This window comes from Rattus norvegicus, chromosome X (genome assembly GCF_036323735.1).
Source record: "Rattus norvegicus strain BN/NHsdMcwi chromosome X, GRCr8, whole genome shotgun sequence".
Classification (NCBI taxonomy): domain Eukaryota; kingdom Metazoa; phylum Chordata; class Mammalia; order Rodentia; family Muridae; genus Rattus; species Rattus norvegicus.
Window position 1 is genome coordinate 143,946,419 of NC_086039.1, and position 22,461 is coordinate 143,968,879.

At 40.6% G+C, this 22,461-nt stretch overlaps 1 protein-coding gene across 1 annotated transcript; it reads left to right on the forward strand.

The window, feature by feature from the left end:
* The first annotated feature begins 11,945 nt into the window (after positions 1–11,945).
* On the forward strand, positions 11,946–13,981 carry Hapstr2 (HUWE1 associated protein modifying stress responses 2). Its single transcript, NM_001401189.1, has one exon. The coding sequence runs from the start codon at positions 11,957–11,959 to the stop codon at positions 12,773–12,775; it is 819 nt and encodes a 272-aa protein (NP_001388118.1). The 5' UTR covers positions 11,946–11,956; the 3' UTR covers positions 12,776–13,981.
* Positions 13,982–22,461: the final 8,480 nt, after the last annotated feature.

Here is a 22,461-nt window from a genome sequence, read left to right on the forward strand (position 1 = left end):
CTTTAGGAGTTATGGGGTTGTTTAACTGGTTTATCTGTTCCTGATTTAACTTCGGTACCTGGTATCTGTCTAGGAAATTGTCCATTTCCTGCAGATTCTCAAGTTTTGTTGAATATAGGCTTTTATAGTAAGATCTGATGATTTTTTGAATTTCCTCTGAATCTGTAGTTATGTCTCCCTTTTCATTTCTGATTTTGTTAATTTGGACGCACTCTCTGTGTCCTCTCGTTAGTCTGGCTAAGGGTTTATCTATCTTGTTGATTTTCTCAAAGAACCAACTTTTGGTTCTGTTGATTCTTTCTATGGTCCTTTTTGTTTCAACTTGGTTGATTTCAGCTCTGAGTTTGATTATTTCCTGCCTTCTACTTCTCCTGGGTGTATTTGCTTCTTTTTGCTCTAGAGCTTTTAGGTGTGCTGTCAAGCTGCTGACATATGCTCTTTCCTGTTTCTTTCTGCAGGCACACAGCGCTATGAGTTTTCCTCTTAGCACAGCTTTCATTGTGTCCCATAAGTTTGGGTATGTTGTACCTTCATTTTCATTAAATTCTAAAAAGTTTTTAATTTCTTTATTTCTTCCTTGACCAGGTTATCATTGAATAGAGCATTGTTAAATTTCCACGTATATGTGGGCATTCTTCCCTTATTGTTATTGAAGACCAGTTGTAGTCCGTGGTGGTCCGATAGCACGCATGGGATTATTTCTAACTTTCTGTACCTGTTGAGGCCCATTTTTTGACTAATTATATGGTCAATTTTGGAGAAAGTACCATGAGGAGCTCAGAAGAAGGTATATCCTTTTGCTTTAGGATAGAATGTTCTATAAATATCTGTTAAGTCCATTTGGCTCATGACTTCTCTTAGTCTGTCTACGTCTCTGTTTAATTTCTGTTTCCATGATCTGTCCATTGATGAGAGTGGGGTTTTGAAATCTCCTACTATTATTGTGTGAGGTGCAATGTGTGTTTTGAGCTGTAGTAAGGTTTCTTTTACGTATGTAGGTGCCCTTGTATTTGGGGCATAGATATTTAGGATTGAGAGTTCATCTTGGTGGATTTTTCCTTTGATGAATATGAAGTGTCCTTCCTTATCTTTTTTGATGACTTTTAGTTGAAAATTGATTTTATTCGATATTAGAATGGCTACTCCAGCTTGCTTCTTCTGACCATTTGCTTGGAAAGTTGTTTTCCAGCCTTTTACTCTGAGGTAGTGTTTGTCTTTGTCTCTGAGGTGTCTTTCCTGTAGGCAGCAGAAAGCAGGGTCCTTGTTGCGTATCCGGTTTGTCAATCTATGTCTTTTTATTGGGGAGTTGAGGCCATTGATGTTGAGAGATATTAAGGAATAGTGATTATTGCTTCCTGTTATATTCATATTTGGATGTGAGGTTATGTTTGTGTGCTTTTCTTCTCATTGTTTTGTTGCCAAAACGATTAGTTTCTTGCTTCTTCTAGGGTATAGCTTGCCTCCTTTTGTTGGGCTTTACCATTTATTATCCTTTGTAGTGCTGGATTTGTAGAAAGATATTGTGTAAATTTGGTTTTCTCATGGAATATCTTGGTTTCTCCATCTATGTTAATTGAGAGTTTTGCAGGATACAGTAACCTGGGCTGGCATTTGTGTTCTCTTAGGGTCTGTATGACATCAGTCCAGGATCTTCTGGCCTTCATAGTTTCTGGAGAAAAGTCTGGTGTGATTCTGATAGGTCTGCCTTTATATGTTACTTGACCTTTTTCCCTTACTGCTTTTAATATTCTTTCTTTATTTTGTGCGTTTGGTGTTTTGACAATTATGTGACAGGAGGTGTTTCTTTTCTGGTCCAATCTATTTTGAGTTCTGTAGGCTTCTTGTATGCCTATGGGTATCTCTTTTTTTAGGTTAGGGAAGTTTTCTTCTATGATTTTGTTGAAAATATTTACTGGTCCTTTGAGCTGGGGGTCTTCACTCTCTTCTATACCTATTATCCTTAGGTTTGATCTTCTCATTGAGTCCTGGATTTCCTGTATGTTTTGGACCAGTAGCTTTTTCTGCTTTACATTGTCTTTGACAGTTGAGTCAATGATTTCTATGGAATCTTCTGCTCCTGAGATTCTCTCTTCCATCTCTTGTATTCTGTTGGTGAAGCTTGTATCTACAGCTCCTTGTCTCTTCTTTTGGTTTTCTATATCCAGGGTTGTTTCCATGTGTTCTTTCTTGATTTCTTCTATTTCCATTTTTTATTCCTTCAGCTGTTTGATTGTGTTTTCCTGGAATTCTTTCAGGGATTTTTGTGACTCCTCTCTATGGGCTTCTATTTGTTTATTTATGATTTCCTGGAATTCTTTCAGGGATTTTTGCGATTCCTCTCTATGTGCTTCTACTTGTTTATTTATGATATCCTGGAATTCTTTCAGGGATTTTTGCAATTCCTCTCTGTAGGCTTCTATTTTTCTCCAAGGTAGTTCTTCACGTCTTTCTTGAAGTCCTCCAGCATCATGATCAAATATGATTTTGAAACTAGATCTTGCTTTTCTGGTGTGTTTGGATATTCCATGTTTGTTTTGATGGGAGAATTGGGCTCCGATGATGCCATGTAGTCTTGGTTTCTGTTGCTTGGGTTCCTGTGCTTGCCTCTCGCCATCAGATTATCTCTAGTGTTGCTTTGTTCTGCTATTTCTGACAGTGGCTAGACTGTCCTATAAGCCTGTGTGTCAGGAGTGTTGTAGACATGTTTTCCTGTTTCTTTCAGCCTGTTATGGGGACAGAGTGTTCTGCTTTCATGCGTGTAGTTTTTCCTCTCTACAGGTCTTCAGCTGTTCCTGTGGGCCTGTGTCTTGAGTTCACCAGGCAGGTCACTTGCAGCAGAAAATTTGGTCTTACCTGTGGTCCCAAGGCTCAAGTTTGCTTGTGGGGTGCTGCCCATGAGCTCTCTGAGGCGGCAGCAACCAGGAAGATCTGCGCTGCCGTTTCCGGGAGCTTCAGTGCACCAGGGTTCCAGATGGCGTTTTGTGTTTCCCTCTGGAATCAGTAATGTGTGCAGCGTGCAGTCTCTTCTGGGTCCCAGGCGTGTCTGCCTCTCTGAAGGTTTAGCTCTCCCTCCCACGGGATTTGGGTGCAGAGAACTGTTTATCCGGTCTGTTCCTTCAGGTTCTGGCGGTGTCTCAGGCGCAGGGGTCCTGCCGCTCCTGGGCCCTCCCCCACGGGAACCCCATTTGTCAATTCTTGATGTTAGAGAAACAGCCATTGGTGTTCTGAATAGAAAAGGAAAATTTCCCCATTGCCTATGTGTTCGAGGCTCTTCCCTACTTTCTCTTCTATTAGTTTCAGTGTATCTGGTTTTATATCAAGGTCTTTGATCTGCTTGAATTTGAGGTTTGTACAAGGAGATATAAATGGGTCAATTGCATCTTTCTTTTTAAAAATTTTTCCATTTTATTAAATTGGGTGTTTCTTATTTACATTTCAAATGTTATTCCCTTTCCTGGTTTCCTGTCCATTAGCCCCCTAACCCTCCCCTTCTTCCATAATGTTGTTCCCCTTCCCACCCCTCCTCACTTACTGCCCCTCACCATTGCATTACACTGGGGGTCCAACCTTAGCAGGACCAAGGGCTTCTCCTTCCATTGGTATCCAACAAGGCCATCTTTTGCTACATATGCAGTTGGAACCATGGTTCAGTTCATGTATATTGTCTTGGGTAGTGGTTTAGTCCCTAGAAGCTCTGGTTGGTTGGCATTGTTGTGCTTATAGGGTCGCAAGCCCCTTCAGCTCTTTCAGTCCTTTCTCTGATTCCTCCAGTGGGGGTCCCGTTCTCAGTTCAGTGGTTTGCTGCTGGCATTCACATGTTCTGACTGTGTCTTTCAGGAGAGATCTACATCTGGTTCCTGTCAGCATGCACTTCTTAGCTTCATTCATCTTATCTAGTTTTGGTGGCTGTATATATATTTGTCCAACTCTCTTGCAAGTAAAGTAGTCCCTGCTTATTTTTGGAAGAGGCATTGTCTAGGTTCTTCACGCCTTTTGTTTGTGTGTTTTGGGTATGGTGCGGTGGGTACGTGCTTGCATGTGAGCATGTGTGTGTTTGGATTTAGACATATGGATTTACTACGTTTACATTTTTTCTTGGTATATCTACACTCCTTTTTGTTGGGTGGGTTTTCTGTTCTTTGATTGCTCTTGCCCATTATGGTACAAATATGCCCATTATAGACAAGTATGGTGGCTGTGGTGTCCTTTGTAGACTGTGGTTCTGCTGATTGTGGGATGACAGAAAGGAATGGAGATGGGCTAGAAGTCCAGGAAAGGAGCATTTTAAAAGATCTAGGGGCCCCTGGGGTAGGACCAAGAAGTGGAGTTCCCAGGGCATTGAGGTTGGATAGGAAAAAAGGCTCTGCAGCAGAGTTAAGAAGTCTGATGTCTGTAGTTTTATAGGCCTTTGCCAGGGTAAAATGCCCATAAAATTTCTTAAAATGCCCCATTATTTTCTGTATCTGAATGTGAATCTATGATTACTTAAAAATTAAAAGCTTGATTTTAAAAACTGAACAAACAAGCAATGCTTTCAAAAACAAGTTTCTTATAAATATTATTCACAGCAGGAGCAAATTATGTAATTGGGCACATAGAAGAATGTCTAGTTATCTGGCACTCAAAGCATACTGCTGGGAGGATAGTTCCTTGTATGAAAATCAAATGAAGTGTTTTTTCATTGTTTGAGAATTGTATACACGCATATAATGGGCTTTGATCAAATCCATTCTCTTTCCCATCCTTGCAATTCCGTACGGTTTCCATTATTCTATATCAATTACATGTACTCTATTTTTTTTGGGGGGGGTGCTTATTGCTAACAGTATGTGCACAGGTGTAGGACCATCTAACTAGACCAGTAAATAGACTTTCAGGAGGCATGTCCCTTCAGAATAAAAACTGTTATCTCCTTCTCCTGGCCTCCACCAACTGCCTATAGTTGCTTAGCTTGGTGTTGGATTTTGTCTGGATTGATTTTGTGTAAGTCTTTTGCATGAAGTCACAGCTGTAGTGAGTTCATATGTAAAACTGCCCTATCCTCTCCAAAAACAGCTTCACTGTATTTATTATCTACTATCTTTGGCTACTACAATCATTCTTTCACATCTTCCATGATGATTTCTAAATCTTTGGGTTTTGATACAGGAATCCCATTTATTATTCAAGTGGATTTTCCATAATTCTAAGACTTTAGATTTTACCTTAATGTATTTTGTTCATTCTGGGGTGACTTTTGTAGTTTCAATCTGCTGTCCATGCATATCTAGTTTTCCATCATTATTCATTGAAGAGGCTGCATTATCACCAACATGCATCTTTCTCTTCTGTCTCAAGATCTATATGGTTATAGTTTTGGAGGTTTCCTTTTGGGTCCTCTATTCTAGTCCAGTTTTCTCTGCAAGTGTTTTTGTGTTGGTACCACACAAAATTTTGTTAGTGTGGCATTATAATATAGTTTGAAGCCAGAAATTGAAATTGCTATAAGAAAACACAGGAAACCACCTTAAGATATATTATAGGTAAAAATATGGACTCTAGTAGCTCAGAAAATAGAAGCAAGAATTGATGAATGAGATTGCATTAAATTCAGAAGTTTCTGCAGGGCAAATGACTGAGTGAAGAAGTAGCCTACAGAATTGGAGAAAACTATTGCCAGCTATTCATTATACAAGGGATTAATATCTAGAATAAACAGTAAATAATACAATCAACAAATGGTCAAATAGACTCTTCCTCTCTCTTTTCACTTTCTCTCAAACAGTATCTCTCTATGTAGTTCGGGATTGCATTAAACTTATGACTCTCTTGTTTCAGATTGCCTAGAACTTGTACTAAAACTATATACTACAATTCCCAGACAAACAGTTCCAAATAATCTACATACATGAAAAATATTAATGTCTTTATTCATCAAAAAGATATAAGTTAAATCTGCTTTGAGGTTCTGCCTCACTCAATTCAGAATGGCTATCAAGAAAGCAAAGAACAACGTGGAGGAGGATGTAGGAGACAAGGAACCCTTACACACTGTGCAAGTAACCAAGTGTTGGCTAGTGTAGCCACCATGCAACTCAATTTTGAGCTGCCCACAAAAGTAAACTATAGTACCATCCCAGACCCATTAGTTGGAATGCTAACCAAAAAGAAAATTGATTGACTTAGTATCTCAGAAGTTTTTCAAAAGTCAAAGAGTTTGGTGCTGAGTCATAGGCAAAAAAGATTGTATATTTTTATCTAATTTTATAGCTAGAATACAGGGTCTTTATCAAGTTAAATGAGTTAAACAGGTCATTTTGAAAGATCTCAGAAATATGAATAAGACACTATGACTAAATTGGGAAGCCTAACCAATTTCTTTTCAACTTTAGATATTCGTGGTGCTGTAGAAACGCCTTAGGAAAAGTTTACAAACTATTTCAATAAATGAATATAAAAGTGTTTTTAAATTTTCAAGAAAAATTGGTTTCAAGAAGGCACTTGTAAGAAAGGGCCTATCTGTGAGTTATCTGTGATTTTCTCCTTCATGTTCTCTCGGATGCCCATTTAAATCGATACTTAGTGAGATCTACTCACTTTTGAATATTTGAATTGAAATGTCCAATGCAATAATTGTTAGCAGAAAGCGGAGTAGCTTTCAAGTGTCTTGATCTTTTTGACAGCTAATCAACAGAATGGACAAACCTCACTGTCTGGCTTTTCAATACATTTTTATAAGTACAAACTCTGACTCAATACTCCTCATATTTAAAACGTATGCTTTACAAATATTTAATGTTCTGATAAGGACTAATCATCTACGATGTTAAACAAAGTATATACTATCCTTTAACCAAATAGAGGAGAGATTCATATATCTAGTTGGTGATAAAGCCATAAATCTTTTTTAAGCACACAAGAAAAACTATGTCATAACATCGGGTATAAAAGTGATGCCTAAAATCTAAATTTCAATTCTTAATGAAATGTACAAAATCACTACACAGACATAAAAATACTGAGCTTTGTGCTACATTAGACCACTGTGTGCTTTCATAAGATATTGATTGTTTTTCTTATGTATTAAAAAAACTCAAACCAATTCTGCTAATTAAGCTTTCCTTGGCCAGGAGCTCATTTGGATCTCTGACAGTTCCTAGTTAAAGCCCAGTTTGTGGTTTTTGACGGCAAACCAAGACCCTCTTGTCTGCTTCAGTAAAACTGGCTGGTTTTCATCCCTGGCATTATCCTGTAGATATCCTCATCCCAACAAGTCACCAATTGTCTTTACCATGACTTAAGAGTTGTGCCAACTTTTTTTTTTTTTGGTCACTTTTGCTGGGGACTAATACCAGTGATAATTTTTTTTCTTAATTTGGCTTTCCTTTATGAAAATAATCTCAATAGGAATCAATTTTATAGTGAGATGATCGTGGAAGTGCAAAGCAAGTAAATCAAAGCATCTAGCTGAATTTGTGTATGTGTTTTGTCATTAAGTCTTAATTTTTCAGTTTACTACAAAGAAGCTGAAGTACCATAGACAAGTAATATTTTAGAAAATGATTTGTCTACAGAGTACATTTTTTTGAAATACGGGTATGTGATATGAATAGATTTCTTCCAATTTTGTTCAAATTTTAACATGTGTAGAAACAGGAAATGAGGCAGAGCCAAATACGTTTCATACTTGTATTAGTTAATCTACCTCATCTCCCCTTTTCTATGTCCTTATCAGAAAAATAAACAACTTACATATTTTATATTTGCTTCATACAGAATTTGAAACATGTTTCATGGTATTTTGATTTCAAAAATGTATTATCCAAAGCAGCTACTTTGTTACATTCCTTACCTCTTTACAGAATCTCAAACTAAGACGGAAAAGACATGACAAACTTTGTTAAAAGAAAAAAAAAACAAAACTATTCTTGTCTCTCTGCAACTAAAACTTGTAGTCTGTGACCTTGAGAAAGCCAGAAAGTAAATACAAACAGTAGAGAACTGAAGGCCATCCATCCTCTCTCCTACTTTCCGTAAAGGGTATCAAATATTCATCCTCACAGGTACATGTCTTCCTAACAAGGCAGATGGGAACGAAAGCAAAAGCAATTCAAAATGGGGGTGGAAGCACATGAAAGCAATAATTTTGAATCTTTGACATTTGTTTTGAAACTACCTTACTACCCTATACCCTTTACCATCTGTCTGTTATCCCTCCCAACACCCACCTCTGTCTTCCCACAGGGCTCCATTGTCTGCAGTTCCTGTTTCTCAGGGGCGGAGCTGTGGGAGGCAGCCATGGGTGCCATAATAGGCACCTGCGGCTCGCACAAAGGGCTGTGGGTGCTTGTGGGAGAGACAGATTGATGTATTGTGCATGGGGGAGGAGGGCTGTCACTTGAATCCATGTGAACTCAGGCTTTAGGGGCAAGGGAGATTGACAGCTTTTGTAGGTTGCATTTCTTTTTCAAAGCTTGGCTTTAATAGACAGTAAGTTTGGGGCCCCAGGCTTTCACTCCCATAATTCTAACAGGGCAATCACGAGCATTCAGCATTTCTTTTTACCCCCCTTGTTCCGCATTAAATGATTTCAGTAAAGGAATGTGCAGCATTAATTAGAATTTGTTAGCAGATACCAAGGGGAAAAGTTTCTTCACAACAACTATAGGAGGTGTCATTTGTACAAAGACTTTTTTGTTTTCTTTCCCCATTACATTATCACTGCAATATGTAAGGTAGTGATTCTTTTCATTTAAATTAAGTGGAAAGCTACTAAATCTTGTTTTATTCTCCAAAAAGAATAAGGTCCTTAACACTTATCTTTTAACTTCTTTCATTTCCTAAGGTTGGTGTTTACTTTTGCTTTCAGTCCAACCCATTTACTGGTCTGTGAGGTTGTGTATCCAGTTTTGTGTACCATTGAGCTCTTACAATTGCAGGCAACCCACTGTACTGATATATAAGGATTGTTACCAGGTAAAAATGACCACAAATAATATTGGAAACCATTGATATACCACTTCCCTTTCAGTAATGGTACATCAAGAAGTGCCAAAAAATCAGTCTTTTAGGTACATGTCCTAGTGTTTACAAAAACTATTTTTCTCTAGTTTCTATTTAACCTTACCTATGACATCAAAGTTATAGAAGGATGGGGCAGTGGGCAAAGAATGTTCCCCCCCCATGGAAAACTCTTTCCTAAACTATATAAAAACTTTAAACATTAACCTCACACTCACATAGATAACATCATTTTCTTACAGTTAGTAAAAATGATCTCTTTGTTTTGTATCTATGTTTTATTCTTTGACATTTATTTAGGATGAAATCCAATGTCAGATGGATATGTCCTATAAGCATGCTCTTTGGTGTCTGGAAAACTGATGAAACATTACTAACATTTTTGATGTGATTCTTCTAATATCTCTCCTATATAAAATCATTTTCCCCCAATGGAAAGAGTTGAAGGCTAATTGAATTAGATTTTTTTCCATTTAGTTCTTTTATTTAAATGTGTCAGGGCAACAGTGAAAAATATTAAGTCTATCCAGAATTCTCAGAGAGAATATATTCCCACAGAGTTGTGTAACTCTGTCTATAACAATTTGGTGCAGTGGCTTTAAAAGTAGTGGGGTGATAATAATTAGGGTGTGTGACAGAAATTTCAGTGTTGGATTCAACATTTTACGGTGCAGGGCATGAAAATTGCCAAGTGGGGGCTAGTCAGCTCTAAGTACTAATTAACTAATTAATCAGGTGCTGAAACCAAGTGAATGGAGGATACCAGCCAGACAACTCAAGCCCAAGCAGAGGGTTGCGCTCTTTAAAAGACACTGCACTCTTTCTTCTTGGTTTTTAACCCAATCAGAAATGGGAGAGAGAGACGGGGAGTGGGGGGGGAGGGGTGGGTGGGTTATGGTGCAAGCTTTTCACTTAGAAAAAAAATTAAATCAAAACATGTGCCTCTGATAATAGCTGTAAGGCACTCTGAGTAGGTCTGTGGCTGATTCTCCAGTCAAGCAGTGCTTTAAGTTTGGTAGGAGCTGGAGTAGTAGTATAGAGGATTCTACCTTCCTGGGGTTTATGACTACAATACATACATATACAAATACATATACATACATATATGTAGGAGAATTCGAAACATGTCAGTTTTGGAGAGCTGATCTTAGGTCTTTTGCCTCATCCTTCGTTTATGTAAATGAGAAGAGTCCAATTACACATATGGAAAAAAGGTTTAATGAATCGTGAAAAGCCTGGTTTGCAGAGAAAGAGTGCAGTCTCTTCTCCTTATTTCCCTCCTCCTCCTGCTCCTCCTCCTCCTACTCCTCCTGCTCCTCCTCCTCCTGCCCCTCCTCCTCTTTCCCTTCTGCTTCCCTTACTCCTCCCTCTCATCCTTGAGATTTAACTTAGAAATTTGTATTTCTTTTAAGGATGATGATGAAGCCTAATGATTTGATCATTTTATTTCACATGCTAATTTTAATACTTCAGAATTATCAAACAGTTTCCTAAAAGATTGAAAGTTACATTTGTAAGGCTTTCTGGATAGTTAACAAATATTCTACACCAGAAACTACAAAATTCTGATTTTCCTCCCCTAAATTTGAAGAAAGAAATGATTACATGTCTGTTCCTCTCCCCTTGGATATTATTCTTGGCTCAATTTTAATTTCTTTTGTTTGTTCTGGAATTGTCTGCAGTGAAAGTGGGTTACACCATTAAAAGGGAACTAGGGAGCCTCCAGGAAAAGTATTGTCCATACCTTGTAGCTTAGTTTGGAATTGCATTTTAACTAGCAATTCTTATTTTACTTTTTTCCAAAAAGAATCTGAATTTTGTGCTGTAGTAGAAAGTTCTGTTTGATCTTTCAGTTACTTTTTCTCCTTTAGTTAATGTTGGTGTAATGAGTAGTTGCAAATGGATCACTTTCCACCCCAAGTTTTAAAATGATATAAACCTTTATAGGAAGGCTAAGGAAATCAGTGCTGTCTGGCCATTTCTCTCAGAATTTGATAAGTATGCAACTAGTTCCAAAGAAGTGTTGTGTGGGGACAGCAGGGGGCTTCTCAATCATGACCTTCAAGTGCTTCTCAGAGACTTTCAACTGTTCCTCAGAGACCTAGTTCCAACCACCTCACTGGGCACCTGGGGAAACTGAGACCTAGGAGGCCGAGAAGGGGGCACTAGAGTGACCTTTTCTCCCTCTACAAATACTGATTGAATTATGCTAAGTCTGTTTTCTAAGTGTAGAAGTCATCCATCGTCTGTCTAGTTCACAGAAGGGACGGGTCTTCCACCTCAGCCTCCCTGGATCAGCGTCCTAGAGGTGAAGGACAGCATAAAGTTGCCTCCATAATCTTCTGTGACAACACAGGCTGTAAAATTTCACCAGCTCGTTGGGATAGAGCTGACAAGTACCCCCAAACTGTGTGTGCACAGGGGGTCCCGCGCCTGCCGAGTGCCGCATGGAGAGAGCTCTGCACCAGGCCACCTCCGAGCCCTCAGTGCGGCAGGCGCGGCGCTAGCGAGTGCTGGGGCGGAGCGGACGGCTCAGGCCTGGCCCGGGGAGGCGGGGAGGCCGCTGCGCGGCGAACGGACGGCGGGAGACTGCGCGAGCCCGGAAGCGGAGCGCAGGGGCGCCGGCGGCGCTGGAGTTCTGGCCCGCCTGGGAGGCTGCAGCCGGGGGCCGGGCCGGGCCGGCGGGGCGGGGCGGGGCGGAGACCAGGGCCCCGGGCGGCGCTCGCCGCCGGAGCATCGGAATCTCAGCTCCCGCGTCTGTCCGCCCGCCGAGCGGCGCCCGCGAAGGTGGCGGCGGCCGCGGAAGGCGGAGGGCGGCCCCAAGCTTGAGGTGAGCTGCGGTGGAGGCGGAGGCAGACGCGGACGCGGAGGTGGAGGTGGAGGAGCGCAGGGCAGAGTCGGCGGCCGAGACCACAGCTGAGGAGGGCGCGCGGCCTGGAGGAGGAGGAGGAGAGGGATGGAGGAGCAACAGAAGGACCGTGAGGCCGAGGTCGCAGGGCCCTGGTTTTCCAAGTGGGAGCGTCAGTGCCTGGCCGAGGCGGAGCAGCTGTCCCCCGAGCTGCAGGAGGAGGCGGCTGCTGATGCGGCGGGGCTCAAGATCGAGCGCCAGAGGCTCTGGCACCTATTCCAGATCTCAGCCACCGCTGTGGCCCAGCTCTACAAAGATTCCGGGTGCCAGCAGCCAGGACTCTCTATGTGGGACCCCTTTCAGAACGCGGCCATGGCTGTGACCAGCCTTTACAAAGAAAGCGGGGATGCCTCCCAGCGAAGTTTTGAACTGGGCGTCCAGGTTGGCTACCAGCGTCGTGTGAGAGATGTTCTGGAATGGGTGAAGAAGGGTAGGAGCATCATTCGCCGGGAAGACCTCATAAGCTTCCTCTGTGGCAAAGTTCCCCCCACACCCCCGCCGCTCCGCACCTCCTGGACGTCCCCCAGGCCACCCGCGGCTGCCTCCACTCAAGCTGCTGCCACTGAGTCTAGCGCACCTGTGGATGTCGACCTGCAGCCCTTCCACGAGGCCATTGCGCTTCATGGCCTCAGTGGTGCCATGGCAAGCATCAGCATGCGATCTGGCACTCCAAGTTCATCACAAGATGGAGGTATTGCCAGCAGTGGGCGTCGGAAAAGTAGCTTCCTTGAAGATGATCAGAACCCCTTGAGCTCAGAAGAACTGGCTCTCCGCCTGGACAGTGGGGGAATCCGCAAGCGCACATCTGCCCAGCTTGGTGATGGCGCTACAGACTCTCCATCACACAAGCGCAACCGAATGGTCTAAACTGCCTCCTTGATTGCCCACCATCCACCAACTTATGGCTTGACAGTCAACTTGACCATCAACTTGCTTGGTGAAAACATACCAGAGACTGCTCATCTTCCTTCTCTAAGTTAAATATTTCTATCAAGTTTACCATAAAGAAAATTTAAAAGTATTCCAGAAGAGGCGTCCTATGACTCTGACTTTCCATAAATATAACTCTATTATAGAACATCAAATATCACGTAGTTAGCAGGATCATTTAAACTTTAAAGCAAAACATATCCAGTGAGGGTGGGAGCCTGGTTTATCTTGTTCAAGTTATTTCTTAGCACCTAGTACAGTTGTTGGTGCTCAATAGATGTTTGTTGAGTGAATAAATGTTACCTTATTTTAAATTCTTAAAGGGGAAATACATAGATATTTATTTGCTTATGGAACATTTTATTCTTTTTAAGTTGTTTGCTTTGCCAATTCATGTACATTGTACGAAAATGTAAGATCAGACCTCTGGGTTTACCCCACTATACCATACATCCAATTTCTGGAAAGAAACCGTGGAGCTAATATATTTTAGGTTATTTTGCTTTGGAAAAATTTGCTTTGGGTAATGGTGATGCGAATAGATGCTATAGTGATTGGGCTAAGTCAGTGCTCACTTTAAGAAAAGGAATCCAAGTAAGATGGTAGCCTTGGTGGCCTTGATGGCCTTCTGCTTAGGAATGTAAAACGTTTCTCTGTGGTTCCATATTAGTGGATTTAGAGTAGCAGACAAATTAGAATGAACTGGGTTTCCTTTAGGGTAATACCATGGTATTGTTCTACTGAAAGCAACAATAGTAGAACCCTAGCTCCACAAAGTAACTGAATGATTTTGAGCAAGACTGTCAATATCTACTGGTCCCAGTTTTTCTTATGTGTCTGCTAGGGTCACTTCAAATAGCAGATGAGGTCCCAACTTCTAGTGTCCACAGCAATGCTTAGCTCACTGAGTGCTTTCCCTATGTGAATGCAAGTTGGTCAGATACCGAAGTCCATGCTTATTTTAGCAAAGGCAGAAAAATAAATGTAGGAATCAGCAAATAAAGCCATGGTATTCTACTTGAGTTCAAGATTACTGTTATGTAGTTTAAAATTCCCTAATTATCACAGTCTGTGTATTAATTGTAAATAAGTTGAACTTATGACAGGATCAGCACTCTGAATAAACACTACAGCATCCTCAGAGTTCCTGGAATTGCCTGAGGACCACATGTTGCAACCAGGGGGAAATAGCCTGAAAGAATATGGGGAGGGGCAAGTCCAGAAAGACTATGGAAGTAAAGGTCCTAGGGTATCTAAAAGGCTAACTTGGTTTTGAATAAGAGCGGTGCTGTGGAAATACAGCTGGTAGGGTGGAGGTGGTGGAATGGATTATGGAAGGGGTAGAAGGACATGAAAAAAAAACCCTCATCTTCTCCAGAGTTTTCCAAAGACTGTGCATAAAACATAGGTTTGCTAAAGACACCTTGCCTCTAAGTTTACATCAGGTTTTTTCCTGCTCCGTTAATATGACTTTGGATAAAGTTTATAGTTGACCAATATGTTAAAAGAATACTAGATTATGAAGTGAGTTCGCTGATAGGAGAAAGGAAAGAAACAACTTGGTATTGCATTGTGTAAACACGGAGGGACTGTCTTAGATCCTGAGAAGAGATATAAACCATAAGATATTTCTTATCCTCAAAGACTTGATGCTGCCCTGGATGATAAACAATGTAGCCAAGCAGGGACTTCTAGCTTGGGAAATGCACAAGAGAAAGCTGTGTAGAGCTCAAAAAGGGTTCTTGCTGGTAGAGTCATAGCTTCTGGGAAATGGTGGCATTTAAACTGGGTCCAGTAAAATGAGTAGCAGGCAAATCTTCTTTGGAAGATGATCGAGTACCATTTGAGTAAGAAACAGTATATTGGGTAGGAGAGGTGGGGCTAAGGTTTAAAGGGTCTCGAATGACTATCCACAGATTTTATCTGGGTCCAAGCAGTACTTTGTACCATCCAAGTACCACCATCCAAGTAGTACTTTGGGAAGTTTGTCTTTGGCAGGTGTCCTGTTGTCCAGAAGCAAACACTGGAGTGGAGGCAGTTCAACATCTCACAAGATGTTCTTCTCTGGGGCTATTGACCTTTGGTTAACCCAGGCTGGGGCGATGGATGCTCTGATTAGATTTTCTTTAGGGAGCCTTTGTTCATACTCCTCTTCCAAGCCATAAACCATACAAGATAGAAAGCACATCAAGTAAGATTCTGTGATGCTTCTTCAAGCCTGAAAAGGCATTCAGTTCCAGCTGCATCTCTTACTGAAGATATGGAAACCCACCCCACACCCCCACACCCCACTCCTTGATTTTTCTTTCTGCTTCTACGTTTTGAGGATACTCTTCTGGTTGATCACTGAGGCATACTGGGCACAGATTTAACTGGAAAAAAAAAACAACTGTAATTTTAGCAAGTATATGGGGGTGGGTGAATTGCAATACTGTATGCCATTATGAAAGCAGGTATTTTGTTTGTCTTGTTTCCTTTGGTAATTCTGAATGACCAGTATAGTGTCTGATTCATATGGACACATACTGCATAAATTTTAAGGAACCAGATGACTAGAGCCACCATGTATGACCAAGGGCCTTCCTGCATTCCATATAATTATGATCTCAGAAAGGTTCTTGATGTGCATGTGCTTTTTCCTAGATAAATACCCATTTTTGTGCCTTTACCTTCATTTCCAATGATGTGATTTAAGCTTTTTGTCCTATGACCAATGAGAGAGAGAGAGAGAGAGAGAGAGAGAGAGAGAGAGAGAGAGAGGAGGAGAGGAGAGGAGAGGAGAGGAGAGGAGAGGAGAGGAGAGGAGAGGAGAGGAGAGGAGAGGAGAGGAGGGAGAGCATTCTTGATTATCTTGTGAATTTGGCCATTTCAGAGCCACTATCCAGCTGACTTACAAATCAGAGGGTATCCTAAAACTACCTCTTTACAGGAATGGATCTATAAGTATGAAACATGAAGTCAGATCCCGAGATGCGATTGACTCAAGGAGCCCATTTTAAATTGATCATTGTAGGAAAACTTTCTGCGTGTCTGAAGAGAATCTACCTACCTATAGATAGCAACTTTCTCATCATGTTGCATACTTCGTACATTTTCTTTCTAGCTTCAAGTAAAAGTTAAGTGTATGAACTATGTGTAGTGGCACATGTCTTTAATCCCAGCACTCAGGAATCAGAGACATGTGATCTTTCTGAGTTTAAGTTCGAGGCCAGTCTGATCCATACTCAAGGCCACCAAGGACAATATGGTAAGACTCTGTCTCATAAAACATCAAAGACAGCTGTCAACATATTCCCAGTTTTCAACTTTCCTTCCTATTGAATCCTGAGAGAATACTTGTTTCCTAAACTCTAGCTCACTAAACCACTGCTTTCTCATAAAAATCACAAACCAGCTGATACTTTGCAAACATTGCAATTAGATCTCTCTGGCTCTTATCAAATGGTGGAGTAGATACAGTAGCTAAGGATTGGTTACTCAGCAGCCCAGGCCTTTGTTTTGGCAGTCTATAAATATTTATATATGATATTCTAATAACAATGGAAGATCCCATCCTAGGTAGAATCAACTACTCATTTCACAAATGCTGCAGCTGATCTCATCTAGAGTCTCACAATCACCTTTTTTGGTAAATTCTGTTGTTCCCTCCCTTGGTTATATTGTGCATGGCCTTTTAAATTCACATGTTGATGGTGAGATGAAGATGAGGAATTTGTGGTATGAAGCCACTACCTTGGGACTATATTGTATTTATTTAGGGGGCACTGATATTTGCATTCATGGAACATGTCACCGCCTTGTCAACACAATGGCAAATTCAGCTACCAACCAAGACAGACAACTTGAAGTTTCAGTCTACATTTTATAAATGATTACTGTGGGTGGGTTCTTCATCCCTGAACTGGGATGCCCCATCCCTGACTACTCAACTCATCCTTGTTTTAGAGGCTCAGGCCACTCCAAGCTTTAACCTTTTTCTTTCTTGGATACCTTTCTTGCCATTATATGTCAGGATAGAATATTCTCCCTCTCTCAAAATCTTCACTTTGGGAGTTATCACTATGTCAGTTTGCAGTTTTATGCATTGAACTATACATTATTCATTTTCATTTCAAGGTGCTCAGTTCCCTGGGGAAGTATGTGAGAACCCTACGACTCCATATGTAGTTTGACAAAGCAAATTCAGTATTATGCTATACATTTATGTTTTTAATGAAAAAGAAGGTTTGCCACAAAGCAATATTAGAGGAAAGGAAGCTCAAAACATACCTTCAGAGGAACAATTTTATTCTGTAGAGCACTAAATATGCTTCCCCAAAGAACTAGAGCAAATAAGTTATTGACCTTAGTTCTAACTAGATATAAGTTTACCACGTGTTGGCATTGAGGCATGAACTGGGTACCTACATTAACCCTTGATTTTCCCAGTAACTACCCGACCTTGGGTAAGCCCCTTTTTGTTTGGTATATGAAAGAGTCACTGGTTGTGCTAAATAATCTTTTAGGTCCCCTGCAACTCTACACTCTAACCTATGATGTCATTAGGTATATAACCAGTTTACGTCTACAAACTCCTTGTAGTAAGGACTGGGAAGGTGTATTGATTCGAAGCTGGGAAATTGCCTAGGTGCCTCCGCTATGTCTAGCTGGAGGATGGGAACAGTATATGTACATTGTACAGCCCTCCTTTGATTCCATTTTCTACAGTAGGTCAAGAATAAGGAAAAAAACTGTAGACTTTAGATTCGCAGGCATGCCCAACTTTTTGACACTGTGACACACATGGGGTTTTGTTTGTTTGTTTTGTTTTAAGAAAACACTGCATGATCTATTTCCTAAAAATAATCACAAAATGTTTTAAAAAGTTTATGATTTTCTGCTGGGCTACATTCATATCTACCTTGGGATGCATGCTGCCCTCAGGCTGCTACTATGCATAGTACAGCCAAAAATGGTTCGGTCACTCTCTTTTCCAAAAATGCTAAGTCAGGGTATATTTTTTTTAGCCAGAGAGATGTTGAGATTCAGTGCACAAAAAGCGAGACTTGGGGGGTTGGCAGTTTCACAGGCTCCAACTCTGGGAAGAGCTGGTGTGGAAAGCACCCTGATAAATAAGCTGCTTTCTTCACTTAAACAGCTTTGAGATGGACCCAAATGCTTCCGCAGGGCTTTCTGAAGACAGCTGCAAATTCCTCAGAATGCAGTGGGGTTTCTGCTCTGTTCCTATTGTAGCCTAATTAGAGGCAAATTGGCTGTCCAGCTCAGAGGAATTATCTTCCGCTGCTTCCACAGCCCTCACCTCCAAACCCTGGCTGCAGATATTCTTTCAAAGACCTTATTTTTTAAATAAAGATTATTTTTGAACATTGTATAGTGTTTTATCATGGTGCTGGGGGCTGGAACCCAAGACTTCTCGTATGCTAGGCAAGTGTATCCCTAGCGCCTCCTTAAAAATCCAGCCTCTTGGTTAATGAAATACTCTATCTTTATGCCTCTAATACCTGGCTCCAAAACCCCACATATGGCATGTGTTATGTGTGTTATGCCTTATATTTACCCTCCTACTCAGGCTGCAATTTTCTCATTCTTCTTGAAATCCCTGGCTTTCTTGACACCAGAACCCAATTTTGTATTTAAGTGTGACTATCTTAAATTGGAAGCTTATGGGAACATTGGAGGAAATGTTAAATTGTGAAGAAAATCATGTGCCAAACCACGTGGGAGCCTCTTAAATACAACTTTGGTGGTCATGACCCTGGCCAGAGGGGAAAGTCTGTGATGTCACCTCTTCCCAAGGCCCAGTTTCACGGATAGTATGCTGAATGGAATTGTCTGAGGGAGATTGTTCCTTGTGAAAAGTTCACATGATAGAGTTTGAAGAGATTGTTTTCCTCAGAGCCCAGCAGGACAGAGTGGATTGGAATGCAGCATTCAGTGTGTTCTATTTGCCTCAAAGCTGTCACAGGGAACAAGTACTTAGCAAAAAGCATGAACAAGGATTTGAACTAGAAAATGAGAAGTACCTTGACAACACTGGAATAGTGGCTTCTGCCATCAAAAATTGTCCAATGCTACCCCAGGAGGAAAAAAAGAAGACAAGGAGAGGACAAGTTGAATAGTTTTGTGTCTATATTCAAAACAATCCACTGGAAGAGCTCCCCAGTGTGGGGAAAGGTTTAGCAGAAGTTGCTGTCTACTTTGTTCTATGCCATAGAGCTTTTGCCTCTTTTAAGGCATAAACCAAGGCTGTGGCTACAGGTATCCACAGAACTTATTGAAAATAGATTAACCAACTGCTTCGTCTGTTTTCTGCAATGCCAAATCCCTGGGTTGAATGTCTTTGTATTTCCCAAATCGAATAAACTGACATTCTGATACTACGTTTAGTCTTCAGGCTTTAAATGGAATCAAATGCTGTTTAACAGAGCTGTTCTTTCATTGTTTCTACATCCTGTTTGCATCGAACTCACTCTGCTCTTTCTGTTTCTTAAAGCCATTTTGGTTTTAGTTTTTGCTTCACTGTTTATATTAAACATATCGTGGTACCATTTTTATATATGGATGTTTTCATACAAATATATTTCTCCAATGAGCTTATACCCCCAACCCCAGGTTCCCTCTTCTCATACTTCCCTCTGCCCTTCCTCCCTGCTATTCCCCTACAGAGCTCTGCTTCTACTTTTATGTCATGTGTATACATGCTTTATGTATCTATATAAAATCTAGGAACCACAAATGAGACAAAATAGACATTTGTCTTTCTGAGACTGACTTTATTTAATATGATCATGTCCAGTTGTATCTATTTCCTGCAAATAATACAACTTCAGTCTTTTATGGTTGAAAAAAATCTCTGTTGTGTATATAGTGCCCTTTCTCTATTCATTCCTGTGTTTGAAATCACTGGTTTGGTTGTATAACATTGTTATGGTGAGTGGTGCTATAGCATACGTTGATATGCAAGTGTCTCTGTGACAATTGACTTGAAGTGGTATAGCTGGGCCATATGATATATTTATTAGTATTTCAAGGAACCTTCATACTTATTCTCACTGTGGTTGGAGATTTTATATATATATATATATATATATATATATACACACACACACACACACACACACACACACACACACACACACACACACACACAGGATATAAGGATTTTCTCTGTCCACATCCTCACCAGCTTTTATGATTACTTATTCTCTTGATGATTTTCATTCTGACTGATGTGATGGGACTCTCAATGTAGTTTTAATTTGTATTTTTAGACGGCCAGTGGGGTTAAGCATTTTTAAAGATTTATTTTTAAATTTGTGTGTGTGTGTGTGTGTGTGTGTGTCTTCATTCGATTAACACACTTATTAACTGGATTGATCTCTTACTGTCCATTTTTGCCTTGTTTGTAGAATTTAGATATTAATCCTTGAGCTGTCCCTTCGGCATGGATTTGACGCTCTTTTGTGCTGCTATCCCAGGATCATGCTACAGCAATATTTCAGCTTCAGGAAAAACAGCTACAAGAAAGTATTTACCCTGGTAATTCTCTAGTACATAGCTAATTATGCCATATAGTAACTTGTTTTCTAGTAATGAGGAATTGTTGTGATATAAAGGACAAACATGGACGGGTAAGATGGGTAAACTGGTAAAGGCACTTGCCACCAAGCCTGACAATCTGCGCTCAACATCCAGGACCCATATGATGGAAGGAGAGAACCAACTCACCACAGGATGTTCTCCGTCTTCCCCATGCACACTGTGGTCTGTGAGTGTCATATCCCCAATGAACACATGTAAAAAGAGTAAAACAAAATATAACCTTATATATTTTTATATATTTATATCAAATCAGCACAAGATCCACTCATAAGTTTTAGAGATGTGTATGAATACTCATTGTTTATACTGACTATAGTTTAAAAAGAAATAAAATTTAATCAGGCAGCCTATTCCAAATTTAATTCAATTAAACAGTGCTATAGTTTACCAAGTGCTTTCATAGAGATGCTCGTGTTAGGTTTGAGTTTATTGACTTGTCCTTCCCTCCCTTCCTCCCTCCCTCCCCCTCTCTCCAGTCCTTCTTTCTTCCTTCCTTCCTTCCATTCTCCTTTCATTCCATCTCCCCTAATTTTTTTTTTCAGTTTGAAGAATAAAATCCAGGGTCTTGGACATCAAGATCAGAGCTGTATCACTAACGAACACCCCCAGACTTTATTCTCATAAATTCTTTCTCTGGCAACATTACAGGTAAAGAAATTTGGGTCCAGAAAAATATTCAGTAATTGTGCCTTATTCATATGGGAATAATTCTGAGATAGCTGAGGCTAGAGGCTGCACTTACCTCTCTGCATAACACTCAGTGCATATTACTCCTATATGTACATACCTATGCAAATTTATCGTTTACTTTAGCAGTTTACCATTCTGATACCTGTGATGGCTACTAAGTGATTTATTCACTAGCATATATAGTGTGGATGCCAAGAAACAAGGGATGATTCATGTCAGAATAATACACGACTTAAAACTTACAAATTGTCATGGACTTTCCACATAATTTCTGATGGAGATTAACTAATGGTAGTTAAGAAGATGGAAAGTGGGGCAGCAGTTAACAGCATTGGCTGCTCTTCCAGAGGTCCTGAGTTCAATTCCCAGCAACCACATGGTGGCTCACAACCATCTGTAATGGGATCTAGCACCCTCTTAAGGCATGCAGGTATACATGCAGATATTGTACTTAGACATAAGAATAAAAAAACAATGAACCTCTCTTTTTTAAAAGAGCATGGAATACTCACTGCCAATTACCAGACTGAGCCCGCGGACCCCAAAGGAAGAGCTAGGAGAAGGACTGAAGGAGCTGAGTGGGATTGCAACCCCGTAGGAAGAACAACGTCAACTAACTGGCCCCCCAGAGCTCCCAGAGACTAAAACACCAACCAAAGAATACACATGGAGCTACCCGTGGCTCCAGCTACATATACAGCAGAGGATGGGTCTGTTGGGCATCAATGGGAGGGGAGGCCCTTGGTCCTGCCAAGGATCGATGCTCCAGTGTAGGGGATGTGGAAGCGGTGAGGGGAGGGAGGAGCACCCTTATAGAAGCAGGGAGCAGGGGAATGGGATGGGGGTTTGCAGAGGGGAAAACTGGAAGGAAGATATCATTTGAAATGTAAATTAATAAAATGATTAATTAGAAGGATGGAAAGCAAAAGGTGTAGGTAAGTGTTAACTGCTATATTGACTTACCTGCGGCCATTTAGCCATGCGATGGTCAAACTAGGCTAATCCTGTTCTCTCATTTCCTGGCCTGCTTCCTCATATTACCTCTGCCTTTTCTCCTTCCTCCAATTTATATCAAGTGCTGAGAATCAAGGATACCTAGGCTAGCCCTATGTTAAGAAATTTATGAAAATCAAAGCACTAATTGTAAAATAATTCTCCTATTGGCTAAAATTGTCTATACTCCTTACAGGAATTAGCGTATAGTTTCATTGACAAAGATAATCTTATATTCAACAAAAAGTTAACAGTTGTTATATGAAGTAAAGTATACAGAGCTCCATAGAGCGGTCACTACTTGGCGTTTGGAAGAGTAATTTCTTCACTTTAGTCAG